The 24,820-nt window shown below is 45.7% G+C and overlaps 2 protein-coding genes across 3 annotated transcripts; both read left to right on the top strand.

Annotated features, from left to right (window-relative positions):
• The first annotated feature begins 12,374 nt into the window (after positions 1-12,374).
• Positions 12,375-19,257, top strand: LOC123120483 (kelch-like protein 2). Its single transcript, XM_044540485.1, has 11 exons — positions 12,375-12,582; positions 13,690-13,855; positions 14,083-14,264; positions 14,352-15,356; positions 15,481-15,537; positions 15,808-16,165; positions 16,257-16,456; positions 17,538-17,614; positions 17,970-18,071; positions 18,304-18,499; positions 18,799-19,257. Exons 2-11 carry the CDS (start codon positions 13,699-13,701, stop codon positions 18,886-18,888), a joined length of 2,424 nt encoding a protein of 807 aa, XP_044396420.1. The 5' UTR covers positions 12,375-12,582; positions 13,690-13,698; the 3' UTR covers positions 18,889-19,257.
• A 142-nt stretch (positions 19,258-19,399) lies between these two features.
• LOC123120484 (uncharacterized) lies at positions 19,400-22,789 on the top strand. 2 transcript variants are annotated; one of them, XM_044540486.1, is made up of 3 exons: positions 19,400-20,470; positions 21,970-22,053; positions 22,461-22,789. In XM_044540486.1, exons 1-2 carry the CDS (start codon positions 19,670-19,672, stop codon positions 22,021-22,023), a joined length of 855 nt encoding a protein of 284 aa, XP_044396421.1. In that variant the 5' UTR covers positions 19,400-19,669; the 3' UTR covers positions 22,024-22,053; positions 22,461-22,789. The 2 variants fall into 2 exon arrangements, 1 of the variants encoding a protein (XP_044396421.1); XR_006459469.1 differs by having other exon boundaries at positions 19,513-20,470; positions 21,975-22,053.
• Positions 22,790-24,820: the final 2,031 nt, after the last annotated feature.

The following is a 24,820-nucleotide window of genomic DNA, read 5'->3' as shown; positions in this document are numbered from 1 at the left end:
AAGCAAGCTAACTGAGTTGGGAAAGACCGCGTGTTTTACAGAACTAGGGGTATTCCTGTCGAGGGTGACACAACTAAGGGCTCAAATGCAATTATCCCATCATTTAATAACCAAACAAAAGCACTATGTCAGGGCGAGAAGACGAGAAAAGGAATTGCTCCCAATAAAGATAATGGGGTTCCAGTGTTTCTTCACATCCAATGAGATGTGCAAACCTTGTGATTATTTACTCTTAATCCGCCGATGGTTCCAGGACGGCTTCCATAGCGACCTCATATAATCCCAGACTTATGTCTTGGAATAGTCTCGTTATGAGTTGAAGCAGTCTCACCTTCTATTCTTACTAACGAGTAAAACTTGATATAATGACTACCTTGATAGATGTAGGGTGTCAAATTCAAAACGAATTTCCCAAAACCATATGATGTCAACTAGTTATCTGGTCCGTCTATTATAGATACAATGGTGGGTGTAAAACTTTCAAAAATACAACCTTGAGCCTTTGTAGTCTATCGAAGTGGCCGCCATACAAACTCAATCCAACCTAGTCGAGCCCATCCCTTTTCCCTGCTTCCCACTTCTCCCCCATCATCTTATCCACCTTTCCCTTAGTTGTGTTAGGGGCACTCCAACCTCGTCCCTCCTGCCCGCAAGGCTCTCCACATAGACTGGTGTGCATATGTCCCCGAAACGACGGCTGGAAGATGAGGTTAGGTGAGAGAAGGCTCAAAGCTACGAGATCCACTCTTAGAGTTTTTTATTTTTGTTTTTTCTCATCTTTATTCAAATGCATCTAGGTCTAGATTTAATAGTGGGATCACAAGTGCATGTTTGTTCTATGGAGCGGACTAGGGACCAATGCCGCATCATAGTGGGAGCAAAAAGGAATCATTCTGCTGATGAGGCATTATGTATGATCTATGATTTATAATTTTAGCATCATGAATGACAAGGATAGAGTGTCACATAACGTAGTTAGAGGTAGCCCAATTGTCTATTTGCAAAGGTCATCATATTACTATAAACTCATTGTAATGTTGAAGGGGGGGAGGGGGCAGGTGCAACTAGTGCGTCTTCGGTTGCGGTGGCTATGTAGAGAAATAGTTCATAAACAACTTTTCCCATGAGTTTATCTGCGATAGTAGTTGCCTACATAAGGGAAGTGAGGGCAAGTGTTCCAACGGTACTGTGCTTGTTTGACAAAAACTGTCGGTAATGTTCGTCACCATTGTGATATAATTAACATCCACTAAATTGTACCGCCTCAACAAATCTGCACCAAAAATGATGTCATAAGAACCTAAGAATTGGTCCCTATGAATGTGCAATTGCAATCGTGACACATGAACCGCCACTAGCCACCAGGACTCTAATTTCATTTCACGGACTTGGAGTTGGGTAGAAGGGAGTTTTGCGACTAGTTCTGGAGAAATAAACTTCCGGGAGTATTGCCACTATCAGTAAGGGAAGTTGTAGTGTGATCCCTTTGATCTCGCTTAGATCATGCATTATCATACTTCTTCCCTAGAGACTTAGGTTTATAGAATCCATGGGAATTGTTGGTGCTTGCAAGGTGGCGTTGTGTAAATGCACAATGTTCCGTTTGTTCTTTGTTCACCGAATTTGAGGTGCTGCAATTTGTTTAGAAACAAAAAATATGGGAAATGACAATTGTTGTACGCAACATGATGGAAACAAGCTAAGGAGAAGCTAAGCAATTAGCATTCGTGGTAATAAAAATAAAGTGCTTTCGAATGATAAACAATTGATAGGTAAAATAAAGTGCTTTCATTGACAAATAATAAATATTAGCGTCATAATAAAATAAAGTCTTTGTAAAATATAAGTGTGTGATGCGTCCAAAGGACACCATGACCAACTACCAATGCATCATGTACTCATTTTCCAACCAAGATCCCTTGGATTCACAGGGTTACCGCGATTATTAAGGTCAAATCAGACCAACGCCTTAGCATTTCATGACTGTGTCTTCCTCCCCAAGGATTATTGGTCACCCCACATCACCTTACTATCACCGACTTCAAGAGTATTCCTTTGCACCTCCTTGTCGGTTGCCTCCTCCTTGTACCGAGCATCGACGCGGCTGGTGCCATTGAGCCCTAGATCATTAGAGATAATGTGCCATATCACATTACAAATATAATATAAAAAGGGACATACCATGGATTATCTTAAGAACACGTGCGAGGGCTACGAGGATATGTATCTGCCCTTAGCCCAAGGGAACTACTCATGCATCACGATCGGTTTGCACACGAGAGACATGGTTAATGCTCTTTAAGATGAATGATTTAAAAGAGTCTCACAATCTAGCAGATCGTGATAGAAATCTCAAAGCACAAGGTCGATCTAATGTTGGAGTGCTACGGTAGAGAAGACTATGGTGGTGGTTGTGAATCAGTGGAATGGATCTCAATCTACGCAGACCTCTCGAACGACTCAAACCTCCTTCATGGTGCCTTCTTTCCTCATTAAACAATTACTGTAGGGGAATCTGGTATGCAACATTTTTTACTACACATGAACATGCCCAGGAACACTATGGAGGTACAACTAACAATTATTCTCACTAACGATCAACGCAACGGAAAAGAAAGAAGAGTTGGTGCAGCGCAATGATTTCGCAGCTAGGGTTAACCTCCCAGACGTGACAATTTCCCCTGGATGATCTGCCGATCTAGGACAAAACATACGATACCTCCGAGGTATCCACATGTACCATACTAGAGGTACATCAGCACTCTGTGGACCAGCACAAAAGACCACTGAGAGAACTTGCGGGAGAAAAAGTGTGCAAGGCAACTCAGTGAGGAGGGGCGCCTTCGGGCTTGGTTTGTCTCTAGGGGGTGCCCCCATGTGACGCCCCCGATTTGACCGTACACTAATCATGCACGTAAATGTGTACGATCAAGATCAGGGACTCACGGGAAGATATCACAACACAACTCTACAACATAAATAAGTCATACAAGCATCATAATACAAGCCAGGGGCCTCGAGGGCTCGAATACAATTGCTCGATCATAGACGAGTCAGCGGAAGCAACAATATCTGAGTACAGACATAAGTTAAACAAGTTTGCCTTAAGAAGGCTAGCACAAAAGTAGCAACGATCGAAAAGGCAAGGCCTCCTGCCTGGGACCTCCTAACTACTCCTCGAAGCCGAACTCCATGTAGAATCATCCTCGGGATCTCTAGCTCCTGGACTCCAGCATCTGGTTGCGACAATCAGGTATAGAAAGGGGAAAAGAGGGAGAAAAGCAACCGTGAGTACTCATCCAAAGTACTCGCAAGCAAGGAGCCACATTACATATGCATGGGTATATGTGTAAAGGGCCATATTGGTGGACTGAACTGCAGAATGCCAGAATAAGGGGGGATAACTAGTCCTGTCGAAGACTACGCTTCTGGCCACCTCCATCTTGCAGCATGTAGAAGAGAGTAGATGGTAAGTTCACCAAGTAGCATCGCATAGCATAATCCTACCCGGCGATCCCCTCCTCGTCACCCTGTTAGAGAGCGATCACCGGGTTGTATCTGGCACTTGGAAGGGTGTGTTTTATTAAGTATCCAGTTCTAGTTGTCATAAGGTCAAGGTACAACTCCGGGTCGTCCTTTTACCGAGGGACACGACTATTCGAATAGATAAACTTCCCTGCAGGGGTGCACCACATAACCCAACATGCTCGATCCCATTTGGCCGGACACACTTTTCTGGGTCATGCCCGGCCGCGGAAGATCAACACGTCGCAGCCCCACCTAGGCTCAACAGAGAGGTCAACACGCCGGTCTAAATCCTATGCGCGCAGGGGTCTGGGCCCATCGCCCTATGCACACCTGCACGTTGCGTACGCGGCTGGAAGCAGACCTAGCCCCCTTAATACAAGCGCGAGCTTACGGTCCAATGCGGCGCGCGCCACTCAGTCGCTGACGTCAAAAGAGCTTCGGCTGATACCACGCCGCCGGGATACCCATAACTACTCCCGCGTAGATGGTTAGTGCGTATAGACCAAATGGCCAGACTCAGATCAAATACCAAGATCTCGTTAAGCGTGTTAAGTATCTGCGAACGCCGACCAGGGCCAGGCCCACCTCTCTCCTAGGTGGTCTCAACCTGCCCTGTCGCTCCGCCACAAAGTAACAGTCGGGGGCCGTCAGGAACCCAGGCCCACCTCTACCGGGGTGGAGCCGCCTGTCCTTTCAGCCCCCTCATCAGAATCACTTGCGGGTACTCAACGAGCCGACCCGACTTTAGTCACCACATGTGTCATGTATATAATGTATATAGTATATACCCGTGATCACCTCCCGAAGTGATCACGGCCCAGTAGTATAGCATGGCAGACGGACAAGAGTGTAGGGCCATTGATGGAACACTAGCATCCTATACTAAGCAGTAGGATAGCAGGTAAGGGTAACAATTGTAGCAACAATGACAGGCTATGCATCCGTAGTCGAACTGGGGTCGCCGGTAGTCTCGGGGTCTACCGGAAAGAAGTAATGAAGGGGGAACACAATAAATAATAGAGCAATCAAAGCAACACAAAGCGTAACATGACAATACGCGGTGCTAGGTGTGCCCTAACGCGGTAGTAGGTGATATCGGCAAAGGGGGGAAACATCCGGGAAAGTTTTCCCGAAGTTTGCATTTTTCGGACAAATGAAACGGAGGGGGAAAGTTGCAAGTCTGCTATGCTAGGGACGTCTAGCGGACGAACGGACTGCGTATTCGGATTCGGCTCGTCGTTCTGAGCAACTTTCATGTAGAAAGTATTTTCATCTGAGCTACGGTTTAAAAGATATGATTTTCTAAAGATTTTACTAATTTCTGGAATTTAATTAATCATTTAATTTAATTCGAAATTGGATTTATGACATCAGCATGATGTCATGCTGACATCAGCAGTCAACAGGGGTTGACTAAGTCAAACTGACATGTGGGTCCAGTGGGACCCACCTGTCATTCTCTGTTTAGATTAATTAGGAATTAGCTAAACTAATCACTGTTTAATTAAACTAACTAGTTAATTAAACATGATTAATTAACTTAATTAATTAATTAATAATTAATTTTACTAATACATTTTTATTTTTATTTATTCTTTTTTTATTTTTTTATTCTTTTTTTATTCTCCTTTTTTTATTGATGTTCTTGGGCTGGGCCCCACATGTCTGTGGCCCAGAGGGGCCATAGCGGGTGCCAGCGTTAGCGGGCGTGGGCGAGCGTGGGCGTCCGACGGGGCGGACCCGAGCGGAGGCCGTTGGGGCACCGCGGGCGGCTCGTCGGCGGGCAGCGACGGGCGCGGGCCAACCGGGCGGTGGCCGCAGCGGACAGGGCGAGGAGGGGGAGGGGCGACAGCGCGGCGCACGGGGAAGGAGTAGCAGTGGCGGAGAGCGCCGTGGGACGACACGCAGTGGGCGCTGGTCGCAGGCGCGTGCGGGCGCGCACTTCACGCGGCGGGACAATTGTTGTGCGAGCCGCGACGCGGGCGCGTGCGATGCAGTGGGGGAAACAAGGCGGTGGCGCGGTGCGTCGGCGCGGAGTGACGGGCATGGCCGGACGGTGCAGCGCGTGGCCAGGGCGCGGCCCGACCGCGGTGAGCGCGGGGCCGGAGCGCGTGAGGCGCGGTTGCGGCCGGAGCAGAGCATCGGTGGGCGCGGCGGGAGCGCGACAGAGGAGGAGGGGGAGGGCCTCACGAGGGGTTTTGCAGGGCACGGGGCAGTGGGGGGTCGAGGAGGACGACGGAGACGAGGCGACGAGCTCGGGGGCGGTTCGGTGACGGAGAGGACGGCGGCGGTGGTGGTGCACGGCGACGACGAGCGGGTGTGGCCCGGTGACGAGGGGACGATGAAGAGGAGAAGAGGATGAGGCGGTTCGGCGGGTGGAGGAGGCAGTCCGGCGAGGGAGCTCCGGCGACGGGCGGCGGGGCGGCGTCGGGCGCGCGGGGGCGTGGTCGCCCCGATCCCGATCTGGATCGGGGGAGAGAGCGAGTGGTGGGGGGGGGGAGTGTGCGGTTACGGGTTAGGGTTTGACCGGGGGGGCTAGTAGAGGCTGCGGTTGGGCTGGGCTGGCGGCCGGGCAGCCTGCTGGGCCGAGGCCCAATTGGGGGGGGGGCTCTCTCTCTTTCTCTTCTCACATCTTAATTTCTTCTTTTCAGTTTTCTTTTATGTTTTCTTTTCTTTATATATTTTCTTTTCTATTTTATTTTTTTAATTCCTGTTTTATAAAATATAAATACAACTCCTAAATTAATGTTATAATTTATTCTACTGCCCCAAATAGTTTGACACCTAATTAAAATAGTTTGCATTATTATTATTTTTAAAAGGCATTTAATTAATTGTCATAGATGCTGTTTTAATTACTTTAGAGCCTTTAAACATTTTATAAAAGTGTGGTTTCTCCACAATAATTACCTATGTATTATTTGGCAACACCCCAACATTTTAGTTTTAATATTAGAAAATCTTTACCGTTTGACTTTATTTTAAGTTTGAATTTCGAATCGATTTTGAACTAACACGAGATTAACAACAGTAACCAAGGTGACGTGGCATCATTTCCAAAGGGTTACTGTAGCTTAATTACCCGGGCGTCACACCCCATCTATTTACATGTGTAGCATCATAAATCTACAAAAAAACACGTGTCATGAAAGAGTGGAAGCACTGAATACATTGCCCTCCACAACTGAACTGACTTGCCCTTCAGATTTTCTACTGCAAGATTTGACGTTTGGTTAAGAGGGGTTCTAGTAGAATCAAATTATAACTCCATTGTATGAGTCCAGGTATTAACGTCATCTCCCTCAAATTTAGAAATATTTAGTTTTGCAGCTTGACTACATGTTGTTGTTTGTGGAATTCATGTGGAGTTGGTGCTCTATATTTTGGTGCACATTTCCTGTTGGGACATTCAAACTGCTATTTTATGTGTCATGTTGTTCAGTAACATTGAGATGTTGTTGTGGCATGCTGTGAGGAATAGTTCCAAGATTTGGGGCAACATCAGTAGTGGTTTGTTGAGCAGGCGGGGGTGGATGTGTGGCTGCTTTGGAGTGTCACACAAATGCAACTCTCTACACTGCATGTCAAGAAGTGCCCACTGCACATATAGATAGATTTTCAAGGTAGTTGTTTCGAGTGACTTTAGTAGGTGGATTATCTTTTAGTGTATCACTTAATGGAGATTTTTTAAAGGGGAATTTCCTTTGGGTGACTAGAGGTTCTCATTTACATCCTCTTCATTAGTTTCATGCAATCATCTTTGAAAATTGTTGTGAATTTTGTCAAAGTTGTTCTAGATGCTCACGAAGTTCTTCTGTGCCGAAGCGCTGAAGCAGTAAAGTCCACAAATTCTTTCATGTCAACTTTTCTAGACTGTTGAAATGTTTTGATGTCCAACTCTACAAACTCAAGCTCCAAACAACCAATGTCCAAGGACTTAGATTCCCCTTCATCTTGATACAAGGAGGGCTTTAGAAGCTACGAAAGAAGCTCACCTTTGTGTGGAATACTGAAACCTGCCTGGGAAAAATGAAAGGATTTACACTAGTGAACTGGCAACCATGACTTATCCTACAAGTTATACCACTGCCGATCATCTACGCATGTGCCTCCCACTGCTACCTGCTACATGATTTGGCACCTAAACCCCGAAAAAGTACCACTATGTTTTTTTCGCACTTATTGATTCAAGCACCAAACTTCACCCCAAGCAAAGCCTATCACCGCCAAGTCGCTACTGATGAGACCATGCCACCATAGAGATCCAGGACAAGGAGGGGGATATTATTGGAGGTACTGATGTAGAGCATCCTACGGACATCACCATGTCAAGAGTCCCTTGGTCAAGTGACACGTGTGACATCTACTTCGTACATATAAAGGTGAATCATCTCCTTTACATGTGTCCATTTGATCCGTTCGAGTATGGTATACTACTTGACCCCCACGTTCATGTATAGGTTTGCTCGAAGCTTCATGGATGACGAGGAGGAGTGCAAGCAGCAAGGAATGACTACACCATCCGCGAGGGAAGCTTCAAAGCAAAGATGAAAGAAGACAGAGTTGCAGCAAGCTACAGCCATTGGACATCCCGTCAAACAACCGGATGCGCGGTGCCTGATGAAGAGGAGCAGCAAGGAGCTGAAGAAGGCCAGGATGTGCTCCCGCGACTGGAGATCCGGTACCCACCAGAAATCCGGTGCCAGGGCATCCGAGAGGAAACACAAAGTATTTGCGGTGCGTACCAGACATCCGGTGCCTCGTGATCCACCGGACATCCGATACCTGTTGGGTTCTACGGTAGGGTGCGTCGAGTGCAAATTAAAATTTTCCTACGCGCAGAACAACCAAGAACATGGTACGGGACATGGATCATAGATCGTTACCACTAGACGCGCAGTGTCGTGCAGCGGAAGAAGAGTTGGGCAGCGCGTCCGTGTGGATCGTCTCCTCCTCGCCCGATCTCCCTCGAACAGCCGGTCGTCGGATCCCTCGTACAGGTTCGCCGGAGCGGCGCAGGTGCACCGCCTCTAACGGTATCTGCGCGTGCGGTAGGAACGTCGTGCGGCGGACTGCTAGGTCCGATCACACAACCGGCGGCGAGTAGAGGTGTCTATTCGTAACACATGCAAACCCTAGTGATAGCGCCGAGGCGATCAATCAATAAGTGTGCCGCACCTCCACTATATATAGGCATCTGTTGCGGGCTCAACTCTTGGGTCTCGCACAGATCCTAAAGCCCACAAGTCTACTCGGCCACAATCCAAATACAGCTCGGATCACATCCGACCAGTGTCCTCGGATCCGACCTCGTAGGCTCCTTCCCTTAAGCGTGCAACCCCTTAGGTTCAAGCCGGCTTGGTCGCAGTTCAGATCACCTCTGAACTGCACGGGTGGTAGCGGCCTCTAGCAAGGCATGCCGAACACCAAGCAGACTACGAAGCTGGTTAGGCGAACCTGTACAACATGTCACACTTCTATTCCCTTTGCCACACGATATATGTTGTCCGGCTCAAGGCGAGATTGTCATCCTTATGCTAGCCCGACCTCTTTCTCGTTCCAGTGATGCCGACCACAAACCAGATTATCTCATAATCCTTATCGCATGGCCATGCTTATTCTGGTCGGATCACACGAGGGGCCCAGAGTATATCTCTCCTGGTCGGAGGGGCAAATCCCATCTTGCTCGACCATGTCTCGCAGCATGGGTCTAGACAAGCCCGAAACCTACCTTTGTAACTACCCAGTCACGGAGTAGCGTTTGGTCGGCCCAAAGCAGGTTTGTCGCCATCCCGAGTACATGTGCCAGCTCAGGTCTTAGGACATAGAACGTATGTTGTACTAGAGACTCACAGATGACATATTGTTGCGTCTCATAGTTGGGTCTGTTTGACTCAAACTTTATCTCGACTCGGATCCAACTACGTCGAATCCGACCAGATCCTTTCAAGTCCATATTATCCGGTTAGCATCACATGCTCCATGGCTAGTGAGACCAAGCCATCGACCGTGTCATATGCTAGTCTAGTCGGCTGCACGTCCACACAGCCCTTTCGACTAGGGACCTTTTAGGACAATCATCATACAATGCATAGTCCCACAAACAAGTCACGTACTTGCTGATACACATCATTGATAATGTCCAAGGACTATCTTTATTCATAAACACATAGGAAATATCATCATACATGATTGCCTCTAGGGCATATCTCCAACAATACCCACCGTACATTTGATGCATGTCTGTGTGGAAGCTTGGGCCCAAAGCCCATGTATCTCTCTCCCACCTACACACCCGTGGCTTGTACTATAAATAGACCCCCCTTGATTTCTAGGGTTAATTAAGATTAGAACAAACACCATAGAACTTAGCTCATGTACCTTCCATTGTGGGATCTATCCTCTCCTATGGAGATTAAGACCACCATGAGTGGAGAATCCTAAGGGATTGCAAGACCTCTATATGAGGAGAACCATTTATGGTTAGGCCTCCCCTTGTGGAGAAGAAAGGCTTCCTAGAAGCATCAAGCCCTCCTTGTTCTAGGACTTGGGGAAGAACCCCATCTTGTTTCATCTCTCTCTTTGGATGATTTGAGATCAAGGATTTTTCTATGTGTATCTCTATTTGCATATATGTGTGTTGATTTGTGTGATTCCCCTCGCGTTCTTGGTGTTCTTCCTCAAATGCACCTCCAATTCGTGAAGATTGAGCCACATAGGGTCTCTACCCTACATCAGGTCTGAACCACAACGCATCGTGAGATCCGTCATGCCCTGGAGATCCGAGAGGCATTTGTACCAATCAATAGGCCCAACCAAACTTCAGACTAGAGTTAACACTAAATTCAAAGTAAGTAAACTCAAACATGCCGAAGGTTGAGGGATCTCTACTCGGAGACGAACACTTAAATGTGACCACACTAGTACGGATAGGGTTTATCCCAATCACACCAATAATGTCCGTAATGAAGGAAAAAAGGCTGGCTTTATAACCATTATATGACGTACGCGGTGTTTTGGCTCCTAGGTGCATATGCACCCATTGTCTAAATACACATTTTGAAAAGTTGAAAAATTCGGAACGAAAATCATGCGGGTATATCCGGATATTCTATGTACGTGCATAAAGTTTTGGTGAAAAACAACGTTTTTTGTGGCTTGTGTAAAAAAGATAAAGAAATGCAAAATAAATAGTTGTAATGAAGCATCAGAAATTGTCTTTTTTACACAAACCACAAAAAACCTCGTTTTTCGCCGAAAACTTTGTGCACGCACATAGAATGTCCGGATATACACGCGGGATTTTTGTTCGGAATTTTTCAACTTTTGAAAATGTGTATTTATACAATGGGTGCATATGCACCTAGGAGCCATTGCCAATTTCCGTTATATGACGAAAAATAGACAATGGTATAAACAATAAGAAAAGAAGAGGTTTTCGGGTTGTTGTGAGGCGAGCAACAAGGCGGCATCCCGGTAGCTGTGGATTGTCCGATCTTCAATCAATTACCCCGAGCTATAGTTGTCAACACGAATGTGTATGTTGGATCTCAAGTTGTTCAATCGTAGATGGACGTGAACACGGTCGTCAGCGCTCGGACAACATTAAATTTGTCTTGTTTCTTGGGTGAAATCTAGAGCTTTAGGTTCTAGCTAATGCCTGACATACTACCTCATTAACAATTCAACCAATAGTTGGGTCTTTTGATATTGGTTAGCCCATCAAATAAATATTGAAACATTGGCCCTGTTTGAATCATGGGGTTAGAGCTAGTTTGGGTTAGTTGCGGGCTCAAATAACCCAAAAGTATCCAAACAGGGGAGGGTTAGAGTGGGTTAGTTCCATCTAACCCAACTATTCCGATGAAGAGGTGCTTATTTGGGTTAGAGTGGGTTAGAAAATAACTCTAACTCTAACTGTGTTAGAGTATCCAAACAGGGCCATTGTTTTCTCGCTTCACCATATTCATTTACTTATCACGGGTTTTCGTGAATGTAGATTATCTAGTACTAGTACCTGTCATCATTGTAGATCCTGTTCAATTGGTGAATAAAATGGGATTAGTCGGAAAAAGTAGATAGTCTGAGTTAGGCAAGCAGGATAAGAGGTCCACGTGGAGCCGACGGCAGCGCCTGCCCATCGCAAACTCGTCTAGCCCAGTAGACGAGCCGGGCACTTGTACGATGAGTCTTCTCATCAAAGTTGAAGATATTGGAGCCGAAAGAAAACCTCTTTGCTGCATCCCCCGATCGACACGAGAACGAAGAAAACGTGCATGGATCAGGCCCGTCGTGCGTGCTAGTGTAGGAGGATCACCATGCCTGCCTCTGCGTGTGCCGAGGGAAACGCGTGAAAGTAGAGACGAGAAATGTGTGCGCAGCTTCCGGAGGTAGATGGATAGATGCTTTGCCTACCAGGCAGGCAGGCAGGCAGTAAGTTCGCAAAAAAAAAAAAGGCAGGCAGGCAGTAGCTCCTATACGGAGGAGAGGACTGACGGTAATGGCATCTCCTCTTCCCTCTGTGCGGCTATGCGTATGCGTGTCAGAGCGTGCGTTCGTCAGTCTGCGGCGTACACGGACCTGGTCCATGGACACCCTTGACCATCTCCCACTCTTTCCGTCCGTTGGACGTGGCTTTTGCCCGGAACGGGAGCTGCGTCTGCGTGTGGAGTTGCTGCCTGCCCACAGCCCCTTGCCTCTTTCCTCCTTTCGGCATTTCCTTCGCCGCGTAAATAAATCAGACTACACGAGAGGAAAAAAGAAATATAGCAGAGAGAGAGAGAAAGGGAGAGACCCGGCGAGGACGAAGGGAGGGAGGAGTAAAAAGGAATCCACTTTTCCTACCCACCACCATTTCTTTCTTTTGCACTGCCACAGCACAGCACAGCACACCCTCTTCATTTCGCCTCCCGTCCCCTCAATAAACCCTCCTCCCCTTCCCTTCCCCTCCGTTCACACAATCCCCTCCTCCTCCCCTCCCCAAGCAACCAACCCTCGCCGTCGCCGATCACCGCCGGACGGGAGCTTCCCCAACCGTCTCCCGGCGATTCCTCGGTAAAATCACCGCCTCTTCGTTCCTCTCTTTACTCCGTCCCCACGCTGTAATTTAACGGCCTAGCGCTCGCTCTCGCCTCAAAGCAACGTCGCGCCGTGCCGATGAGACGCCTCTCTCCACCCAACCGCGCCCGATCGTGCTTCTTCTCCGCACCCAACGCGCCGGCCTTGCCTTCTCTTGCGGCTGCTTCTGCTTGGTGGCGGTGGGGGGCACGGGGTGGGGCGGTTCTTCGGATTTCCCATGCAAATCAACGGGATAGCGCAATGTAGGATGCAAGCGGGGAAATTAGGGCGCGTGCTCCCATTTCCATCACGCGAGTGATGCCCCGATCTTCGCTTTTTTTTTCCCTATTGTGAATGCTCTGTTGTATCCGATTACCAAGTACTGTAGGGTGCCAACTGCAAAAGTCCTCCCTTGTGTTATCACTGTGCTTGCCCTGTTGCTGGCTGCTTCTGCTGCAATTGCGTAGTACTTGTAGCTTGTTTGGTTCCATCATTAATTGTGACTGCCATGCAGTCTCAGGTGTAACTGAGTTTTACTATGAGGTGATATACGACTGACTGGGCCTTGCAGTAATTATGTTTAGTGTACTTTTTTTTAGGGGTATTATGTTTAGTGTACTGATATGTTGAATTGCGTACATGTTTGGTCGTTCAGTTCCCTTTATTGCTCTATACACACATCCTTTTTGTAAGTTTGGGGCTTCAAAGGGGAAGGTATTATTGAAAGTGCATGCATTTTCTTCGAATCATTGCGTGTCCTCAACGTACAATGTACCTGTACTAGTTTCTCATGTGCCAATACTTCTCTTCTTACTAAAAATGGTGCCAAATAGGCTCTTTTTGTGGCGTTCCGGATGAAATGTTTGCATGCAGATAGGGGATTCACTTTGATTTCATATGATTCACTAACATGCCTAAACAACTTGCTTCATATCAATGCATAGACAATGTTAAGTGAACCTTCACACAACTAATTAAGTATAGTAAACTGATGACACGGTGTTAGTTGATTTGCGCATCGTGCTTTCGTCTTTACAAAATGTTTATGACTGAACAACTTCAATTCGCGCTGCACTTTGTTTAATAATTTCCGCTTGTTCTCAGCTTAATGCAATGGTCAAGAAGAAATCTTCATGGAGCCAGGTTGTGAGTGGCAGGCCAACAAACCTCTTTGTTCCTGCAAGAAATCTTCCAGTGCAGGATCTTGGAGCTGTAATTTTCGGCTGCACAAACAATACTATTGCTGAGTGCCACTCGCGCCAACTTTTTGGTACGCTATATTTCTTAATCATAGTCTTGCTGTTATAAGCCCTTTCTTTTTCTTTCATACAAAGAAGTGACATGTCTGTGTTTTTTAGAGCGTATGCCTTCTCCAATTGATGCATCTACGATACCTTGTGCTAAAAATTCTTCTTTCATGCTTTTTAAAGAATAGAATTCAGATTTTTGAAATCAGTTTGCTGAATCATGCACTAACTTATGTAACTTACATGTCAGGCTTGCCAAAAGCACATCTCTCATATGTACACAACATCAAGGAAGGGCTACCTCTATTCCTGTTCAATTATGATGATCGCAGATTGCATGGCGTTTATGAAGCTGCAAGCAATGGCAAATTCTGTCCTGAATCAAATGCATGGACAAATAATGGCTACGAAAAGACAAGCTATCCTGCTCAGGTATCATCCTTTATTCTTGTATATGCCACCTTGCTCAACCTCTATAAAATGACTCAAAGGGAACACTGTACTCTTCCAATTATCTAGGTTGCAATGCGGATGAGAATGTGGTGTGTTCCACTAGAAGAGAGTAAATTCAGGAATGCTATTATAGGCAATTATTACCAGAAGACGCCCACTGTCTATGGCCAGAAGCCTCACTTCTTCAGATTTGAATTGGATCATGCACAAACACGTGCTTTGATGGCTATGTTTACTCCTTCGCCTTCCCCCATCAAGTTCTGGACGCCTCCTGTTTCACAACCAGGAGCTCAGCATGTGAGTGAACCAACACCACCTCCTGTGTGGGTACAAAAATTTGAGGGTAACAATGAGCTCAAAGCAGAAAAGGTTTTAGTGTCATATGCAGATGCGGTAAAGCAAAGCAAGTTTGAGGTTGAGGGAGTTGGACTAAGAGATGTGGATGATGGGCGGAACAATGAGTGGAACAATGAGCGGAACAATGAGTGGAACAATGAGTGGAACAATGAGCGGAACAATGAGTGGAACAATGAGTGGAATAATGAGCGGAACAACGAGCTCAAACCAGAAAAGGTTTTACCAGAAAAGGGTTTAGTGTCATATGCAGACATGGTAAAGCAGAACAAGTTTGAGGTTGAGGGAGTTGGAATGGCAGATGTGGACAATGGGCATGCCAGCTCAAGCAAAGAATCTTCCAATGGTTTCGATGATCTCGACTGCAAAGAGACACCACCAGAGTGGGAGGATCATGCACTGTTCAGTAAGGGAGTTGAAGTGCAACAGCAGCAACAATCTGCCCAGCAGGAAAATGAGCTTAGCTTCACGTTGGTATTAGAGAAGCTTAAGGCTCTATCAGTCCAGCAACTTAGTTCTGAATTTTATGCCAATGGAGCTGGGACTGAAGGCATTGATGCATATGGTTGTAAGGACATGCAAGAAGTTAAAGGTACATTTCTTGAGGGGCACTGTGGTTTGCCGGAGAACTTAGATACCGAAGTCGATCAGCTTGCCTGGGAGCATTCCAGTTTGCTACTCCAAGGATTGGACTATGAATCCTATTCAGAAGCTAAGGTTAGTTATAACATAGCTACAGGGTTACTACCGTCCTTATTTCTTGTCTGTCTAATATGAATACTCCTGCAAACAGCTTCATGTCTATGTATTCCAACTTTCTCACAGTTATTTTGTTTTTCAGTTGATAGATGTGGTTAAAGGACTGTCCGAACGTATAGAGACTATGGAGAAGAAGCAGGTATCTCTAAATGCTGCAATATCTTCAAATGCCTTATATCTGTTATACTGTTTTTTTTTTGGATCTTAAAGTTTATGGATCAATAAGTTGATCATAGCGTTAATTCATGGTTGGTGACCTACAGGATGGTTGTATTTTCAAACTAAGTTTACTTTTATGTATTCTCTAGTGTATAGGATTATACATTTTGTATGTAAAATGTTGGGAACTCCTGCAAAATTCAGCTTCTTTAGTGTTCTGTTCCTAATATTTTGATATGTTCAAATGCAGATTATTTCCAACAAAGAAGTCAAATGCCTACAAGGAGTGAATGACAGGTTGCTCAAAAGAGTTGTTGAGCTAAAGAACACAGTGAAGAATTTGAATTCGAAAATAGATCCTTTATCTCTAGATGATTCACTAAATCAGTTTGTTGAAGAATGTTTGGGTTCAGAAGATGTCATTTATCTCATTGGTGGTTTCGATGGCATCTCATTTTTGTCATCATTAGACTCCTTCTCACCCTCCTTGGACATACTAACACCTCTGAAACCAATGACTGCTGGGAAGTCCTATACCTCTGCTGTCGCGTTAGATGGCAAAATATTTGTTCTTGGTGGTGGTGATGGCGCTTGCTGGTTTGATACAGGTACTCATTGGTTTCTGTGTTTAGTCTTTGATGGCCTCCCTGATTGCAAATTTTTAGGTCCTAATATATGCATGCATCCTTTCTCCTGAAGTTGACTGTTATGACCGAAGACGTGATGATTGGACCCCATGCCCAGCACTGACTCATGGAAAGGGGAGCCTCGCTGGAGTTGGTTTGCATGGGAAAATTTATGCATTTGGCGGTGGAGATGGCATTTGCTGTTTCTCTGACATGGAGGTGTTTGATCCTGCTCAGGGAAAGTGGACAAAGAGTCACCCTATGCTAGAAAAGGTACATACGTTTTCAACATGTCATCCTTGATTCAACTTACCTCCATTGCAGAATGATTTAATCGAGTCTAGTAATTGTTGTATACGCTGCAGACCAGGAAAGTTACTAGTTATGAACGAGTACTACACCGTAAAGAGAAAAAACTGTGGGTTTACAGGAAAACTTAGTTATGAACGAGTATGAGTAGCCTACTGATAAATTAGTTGCTCCATTTTCAATACAAAGACGAGATAGTACCAACTTTTATCTCTTCATTCTCGATGCAAGCATGAGAACTACGAAATCCTAAGCAGTTACAGATAGAGCCTCCATGTACCAACTTCATCCTTAGTCGGTCATCTCCTGGGGAAACCACACCTTGTTTCAGTGCGCATGTTAAAAAGGAGGATTAGCATAAGTTGGTTTTCAGCGGGTTGCTCTTTCTTGAATTACCATAAGTTGGCCTAACATTGTTCCATCTTATCCCAAAGTTGTAGATTTCTCCACCATAACCTCCACACCACTGCCTAATATCCACAACAATGTCTTTGACATACTCGATGGTTCCTTCTCCCACGAGGATCACCAGAAATACCATGCTGGTTTTGCCTTTAACTGGATGGGGTCAGGGTTAAGTCTTCTGTAAGGAAAGAAACGGGGGCTCCGCTAATTCATTATAGATGTATGGAATTTAGAAGTTTTCCCTGCTTAAGCAGGGAGACAGTCTCTTATTCAAGTGAACAAATGAACAAAATGTGTTCATGGATATGAACATAAATAACTTCTAGGTGTTGGTCTCCACTGCTTATTTGCTTTAAATTTGTAAATTTTACTTTCTGTTGACTAGCGAAACTCGTTAGTATCTTTTATTTTGTAAAATGCATCTAAAGCTGGCATCAAGGAGGACCATTTTATGGAAAGATAATGATTGTCCTGATGCAAAAGTGCGTACTTCTGTAGTACTCTGTATAATTGTTCTTGTTTCTCTATTTGCTATTTATGGTTTCTTACTCATGTCCATATAATGATATATTCCAGCCTATAAACCTCTATGATGTGATGATTGCTTTTGCCTGAACAATCTGTGCTGCTTGGTTTTCAGCGCTTTTCTCTAGCTGGTACGGAACTTAATGGTGTGATTTATGCAGTTGGCGGTTTCAATGGCGTTCGATATCTGAGGTGATATCCTTTCACCACTTGTACTTATTTTGGCAAGTTTCAGTTACAAACTGATTTAGATACTATCAACCCAGCAAAAGTAAGTAGTTTAGTGCAGCAATACAACCTGCAAAAGTCTTAGAGCACATATCATAACTCATGGTTTAGTGCATATTACTCTATCGACCTCCTTTTCGAGCAACAGAGAAATACTCTCCTTATATCGAAGCAGTATGTAAATCTGTAATCAACTGAGTAATTGCACGGTATTCGTTAGCCTATTTTCTTTATGGCTTACATGACAATGAACTTATTATTTCTTCAAAGTGAGAATGTATGATTTCCATTTTGCTAATGCTACGATGTTTGTTACCAGCTCTGCTGAGAGGCTTGATCCTAGGGAGCCTAACTGGAAAATGCTCCCAGCAATGAGTACAGTAAGAGGTTGTCATACGGTGGCAGTGCTTGATGAGAAGATGTAAGTATGTGCATCTCTTTTTACAGATCAGGACGGTCCACTAAAAATTGTAGAATGTGGGCATCTAACTAAGTCTCTGGTATAGCTCTTCATGTCATATCACAGGGATCAGCATGAATTTTGTACGATGTCGGCCATCTAATCTGAACTTTTGTTTTACTGACTCTCGTTACAACTGAAAACAAGCATAGATGCCCGTCATGGTGCTTTACAATGTCGTGTTTTCTTTCAGATATGTAATGGGTGGTTATGATGCTGATGCTGGAGCAATGGTGTCCACCGTTGAGGTGTACGAGCCAAGAATGCCGTCATGGGTGATGGTGGAACCAATGAACTACACCAGAGGGTACCACTCTTCAGCTGTGCTTGGTGGCTCGATATTCACACTGGGTGGGGTCAAAGGTGAAGCAGATACAATCTTGGATGTGGTAGGTAGCTACACCCAGATGCAATTTTCTTACAATGTCCAAGCAATTTTCTGCCGAGCACCATACGGCTAACATAACATCCAACCTACATTACTGCCTAGATTATCCTTCAGTTTCAGCCGTTTTATCACTTGATTCTCTCGCTGTTTGATGTGTACTCCCTCTGTAAAGAAATATAAGATCGTTTAGATCACTACTTGCTGATCTAAACGCTCTTATATTTCTTTGCAAGGGGAGTAGTTCTCAGAAAAATTGCGTTGATCAATTGTTGAAACCTTTTGTGTTGGATGGATTGTCAGGTGGAGCGCTACAAGGAAGGCTGTGGTTGGGTGAATACAGGGATGAAGTCAACCGGCAGCAGATGCTACTGCTCTGCCATTGTTCTCTGACCGACCGGCTTTCTCCGATCTACGTTGACACTCCGAACCTATACCTACTATCTAAGTACTCCCTCCGTCCCGAAATACTTGTCATCAAAATGGACAAAAAAGGATGTATCTAGAACTACAATATGTCTAGATACATCTCCTTTTATCCATTTTGATGACAAGTATTTCCGGACGGAGGGAGTATCTCTCTAAGCTGCTGCTGCTGCTGCTGATGAGTGAACTGCAAAGCAAACTGTTAAGACCCTGGAGGGTCCTCTCTTTGTCCTTGTCTGAATTCAGAAGCCCTTGCCTCCTGAGCCGAGAAAACCGTCATCGACTGTCCAATTTCTCGTTTCTTGTTTTTTGGATCTTAATTGACAGCGCAGCAAACATCTAATTTGAAACTGAACTGAATTGCGAAAAAGGACACGAACTATATGGACGAACATTTGATTTGTTACCGTATGCTCATGATCATTTTTCGCTGTCGTTTGCCTTCCTGTTGTTTGCTGAAGCAACTTCAGGGCACCAGACACAGCAAGAGAACACCAGAGTTTAGATTCAGGCCCGGCTTGAAGCCTTGACATGATCCTTGATTTTCAAAAAATTCTTGAAGATGGTTTCAAAAGATCTTTTATTTGCCATATTTTATGTACTTTTTATATTTAAAAAACGTGAAATTGTACTAGAACTGTAGAAGTAGGGCTGGCGTGCAGAAAGTGGTTGTTGAGATAGTAAAGAGGACGTGCAGAATACTGACCTTTACACGTCCCCATCGATCGCATCACATCCCAACCCACCGATGGCCGTCGGCGAGGAGGTCAAGCTCTCCATCTCCGGCGCCGCCCTCGCGGCGCTCCTCCACCGCTGCGGGGCCGCCGCGGGTGACTGCGACGGCCTCCTCTTCGGCCGCGCCCACCGCCCCCCTCCGCCGGCCCCCACCCTCTCCGACTACGATGACCAAGCCCCCGCCTCCCCGTGCCTTTTCATCTCCATCTCCGGCCACTCCTCCCTCTCCAACCCATGCTCCCTCTCAGATCCCCTCGGCCGCCCCAACCCGCCACCGCCCTCCTCCCCTTCCCCCCTCGGCTTCTTCTCGTCCCGCCGCCGCGCCCCTCTCCGCCCCTCCATGCGCGAGCTCGCCCTAGCGTGCTCCTTGTCCAAAACCCTATCGCCCCTCACCCACCCGCTCCTCTTCATCCTCGCCTCCCCCTCCGCTTCCGACGATCTCTCCACCCACTCCTTCGACTACCGCGCTTTCCTCCTCGTCGGATCCCGCCTCGTCCCGACCTCGCTCACCGTCGTCAACGTCGGCCCCGGCTTCCGGGACCAGTACCACTCCTTCGCCCCGGAGTCGCCCTTCCCGTTGCTGCAGACTAAGCCGCCGGCGGCGGCGCCCCAAGCAGAGGATGCTTACAGCATTGGAGAGCAGAAGGCGGTCGATGCGATGGTGGACGGGTTTGGGCTGGGGAAGCTGCAAGGGCTCGTCTGCGCTGCAGCCGGGCAGGCGGCGGAGATGGATAGCATGTATGCCGGGATGCTCCGGAGGATGGAGAAGCTCGCCAGGGAGGTGGAGAAGAGCAATCACCGCGTGCTCGACCAGGTTGTCTTTTCATCCTGCCTATGATGTTGTTCTTACAGTGATTCCATGCGGAATGCATTTACGAGTTATTGCGCAAACCATCTAGTGGTTGAATTGTGCTTTGAGGGGTTCTTGCAATTTAGTCAGTAATTCAGTATGTTGGTTTGGAGCTACATCTTGCAAAGTTTTAACCGAAAATGATCAGCTCGGAGCAACGGTGACTATTATTCATGCAAATAGTTGCATAGTTTGGCAAGAAACATTTCCTTATGCAAGGGTGGTAGTTATTCATGCCTACGCAGAGTAGTGTGTAGAGAATTAGTCATTCTGGTCAAGATTTGATTCTCCTTCATCACAACAGGTTCACTCGTGTAGATTATGCATGGGATATGAAAGTTTCCTTTCCTTTCAAGAGTGCATTGTTTATGCTCAATTGGTTGTCAGCATTCATGAAATAGCTTTCAAGAGTATTTTTCATGTAATCGTATGCCACAGCTGCACTCATGGAAGTATATAGATAAGCTAACCAAATAGCTACATGTTCAGTCCCAAATCCAAAAAAGTCTCGCCATCACTCCCTCAGTCTATCTCCTATTTCAATCTTGCTCCACCAAGATGCTTGATTCCATGAGCTAAAATATGAACTATAAAGTCCCAGTAAAATGGCTTGCAGTGCCAATTGAAATTTGGGCCTAGAGCTGCTCTTATTCAAGGCAAGAAAAGGCGGAACATACTGAGTTGGAGAAAGGGTTTATAAAGCCAGGGCCCGTCCTGAGATTTGGAGGGCCCAGGGCAAAACTAGAAACTGGGGCCCTTGATATGCAAAAGAAAAACAAATCAGTTTCTTGTGGAAAAAAAAATCTGAACACACCATGTCGGTGAGCCGTATGTATATTTGAGATTTAGTTGGCCTAAAGGAGGAAGAGAAGCTTGCTGCCACATTTTAAATGTATTGATCACCCATCACGGTATAATTGTTTTATATCTTCAGAAAGAAGAGAGCGAATCTCACTAAATATACCGAGAAAAAAGATAAATTTTCTGTGAAAATGCAAATCAGATATGGCTTTCAGAAAAGATATTTTTACTTGTGGTGGAAAATAATGATGAGAATACAAATCTGGAAAGGCCTTTACACGAAACCGAAAAGTAAAATGAAGAAAGCTAAAATACTATCAGTGTGCCATGCGCAGTTTTCGTATGTAGCTGGCAAACTCACCCCCAAAAGAGAGGATGTGTATTATCATGGTTTTGCCTTCACGTGCCATGTGGTGCTCATACACACAGAAAGCCAATTATAAACCGTTAGAAAATTAAATAGCTGAACCATGTGTTGTACTAATTGATTGCTCGAGTCAACATGGGAACCTACTATCTACTACACCGGGCTTTAGTCCAAGATTGAGCGACGAAGCGAAGCGTCGGAAGGGGCATGAGAGGATTTGGCACTCGAGTAGTTGCCACTGAATGTGTGCGCTCTGTTATTGATCGTCTTGTCATTTGTCCATGTGATTCTGTAGGAAAGGCGGAACCTGGTGCTGAGGTGTAAGACAGCGGGACTGCAACTGCAATAAAAGACCGAAGCTTCTTTCGGTCTCAGCAAGGTATAGCCTGAATTGGGACTCTTGTAAAACTTGCTTCAATCAATGTCTGTGCTCCTGAGGGTTATCGCTTACTCTTTTGTAGTTTTGTTACGACATACTTCTGTTACAGTAGTTGACTCATTCTGCTCTGAGACATCCAGATTCTAGGGTGACTAATTGATGATCTTGATTGCACTAGTTCATTTAGTTCATATAGGAACTGGTAAAATTGCAGTCTCGAGATTCCAGCACATTTCGTAGCGTGCTAGTTCTGCAACTATTTGGTACTTTGCCGCCGCAAGGAGCAACTTTGGGCCCGATGTACTTAAACCTGAAATGTTGCTGTGTTGGCGCTTGTGTATTCTCGATTATGTATAACATATCAACCAGCCTATGTTGACTTGTGTTTCACTTAACTCTCTGTGCAGTGTGTATATGCTCCGGAATACTGGAGCAGGGCGTCTCCAGTCAGGGATTGATCGTGCATTGCACGGCAGTAGTTCAGCCATTGGAGTAATGGCTCTCTAGGGTGAAAGATGGTGTGCTCCATGGATGGAGTTGGGACGGGCGGCTTGCCGTTCAGAAACTGGTGGTGCTGGCAAAGTGCAGCGTTGAGTCATGGTCGTCGTTGTGATGCTCCTCCTATTCGTTTATCATGCGATTGAGCGGACTGAGTCGTAATGTATTTCCTCAGACACTACATAACAACATTATGTTATGGAGATAATGATTTGTTATGGCGATTATGATTTGTTGATTTTTCTTTTCTTTCTGCACTGATGATTTGTTGACTTGTGGTTTTTCTCTCCACCGTTTCCTTCTTCAGGGGTGGCCCTCGTAAAATCAGGCAATTGATGGTGATAATGTAATGACGTGGTGGCCTCCTTCACGGGCAATCTCGCTCAGCTTTTTAAGCACACATTTGACACGAAGGGGCTCAGATTGGCTGACTTTAACGTAACACTAGCAAAGATGCCCATGCGTTGCAACGGGAGAAAACAACCCTCACACGCCCTTGCCCACTGAGCTAAGGCTAAAGACCTCACCCTCACGTCTATAACATAATAAACATGACTAATACCTCATCCTCATGTCCACATCCTCCATTTCAATATAACACCAGACACATGTTCCTGCTTGTCATCTTTGCGGTCCTTGTCGCCGGTGGTCGCAGTACTAGTTGTCACTAACCAAGGTTGGCCAGGTCCAACAACTGGATTGTTGAGCCGCCTTCGTGCCCGACGAACATCAAGAGTGTTGAACAAAGTTTCTTTTATCATTTGGCTAATATAATAGGGAAAAGCACCGCACATAATGTAAATTGAGTAGTTTGTGTCAGATAGACCATGAAAACTTAGTTGTACTCCTCATGCATTTTGACGGGAGTCATTGGGCCGAGTGAGACTGGTCGTACGTGAAGACGCGACAAAGAAAAAGATTCCTTCCATATCGTAGTTTAATAAACTGAATAAACTGAACTAAAACAATGCATTAGAGTGGACATATGTCAAAAATTCCCCAAGTTTTATTAATAGGTATAGATTAAAAAATAATGTTTTAAAAATGATTGCCTTTTCAAATTTAAAGTTCAAAAAATATTTTTGTTTTTAAAATGTTTGCAAATTCGGAAAATAATCACAACAGTGCCTCTTAGTTTTTTTTTTGTTAAAAAAACTCAGGTTTCAAAATAAATAAAAAGAGAAGTATTGTTTTTTTTAAATGTTCGAGTTCAAATTTTTTGTTAACAACTTCGCAAAATTTTCACGTTCTAAAATATATTCATTTTTTTGGAAAACAAATCTTCTCCTCTTAGTATCAGGCGCGACTGTGAGCTTAATTTATACTTTCACGCGGGTAATTGAACACCAAGCCGTCTTGTTTAGTCCAGCGGTAACTTTTTGAACGCTCTAGCGTGAGCTGCTGGGATCGATTCCTGGTTGTGCAGTATTTTTCCTTGCAATGGTTTCTACTGGCTTGCGCTGTTGGTGCTAATGGGCCGGCCCATTGCGTCCTGTGATTTGTCTTTTTGACTGAAACGAATCGGGAGAACCAGAAAACTCTACCGTGGAAACACCTCGACGTACGAAAATTATCTTGGTCCTGCGGTAAACCAAAAAAACTGGAGAAACAATCCTTCCTTTAATATTAGGTAAAGATAACTTTGGGTCACTGACATGTGGGCGCCCAACATGTCAGTGGCCCTAAGGGCATCCCAACGCTGACCCGCAAGTTTGCTCCTGCATCTTTCGCGTATATGGATACGTGGATAGTGGACACGGATGTGGGAGCTGGCTATCTAACGCTATTTGCATACATTTCAAACACTGTTTAAACAAATCGGATGAACTTTATACAAACCAGATGCCGGCTGCGACGGATCTCCCTTGGCTTTCCCATGTCCGACAGCCCATTCATCGGACTGCCGTGAGCCTCGAGGTATATGCTTCAGCGGAAAGGGCAAGAGTAGCCTCTGTTTTCCCCATGTCCAGCAGCGCCGTTCATCGGAGTGGCACTGGAGGGATATGCTTAAACCAGAGGGGAAGGGTGCCCTCCGCTTCCGTGAAGCACGGATGAGGGTTGATTTTTGGGCGGGGGAACGACAGTGGCTTGTGAGCAGGCAAGACACCGACTATGCACGCCGCACGTTGTGACGGTGGCCTTCGTGGGACCCGATGGCGACGGCCTCCTATGTTCTACTTTTCGTCGATGATGGTGGCAAGCGCGGACGTGCTAGCCATCGCCTCGTCGATCTCTGCGAAGCCGACTTCTTTCTCCGCTGGTAGGGCAC

This window comes from Triticum aestivum, chromosome 5D, assembly GCF_018294505.1.
Source record: "Triticum aestivum cultivar Chinese Spring chromosome 5D, IWGSC CS RefSeq v2.1, whole genome shotgun sequence".
In the NCBI taxonomy this organism is placed as follows: Eukaryota; Viridiplantae; Streptophyta; class Magnoliopsida; order Poales; family Poaceae; genus Triticum; species Triticum aestivum.
This window is presented reverse-complemented; position numbering and strand designations above follow the sequence as displayed.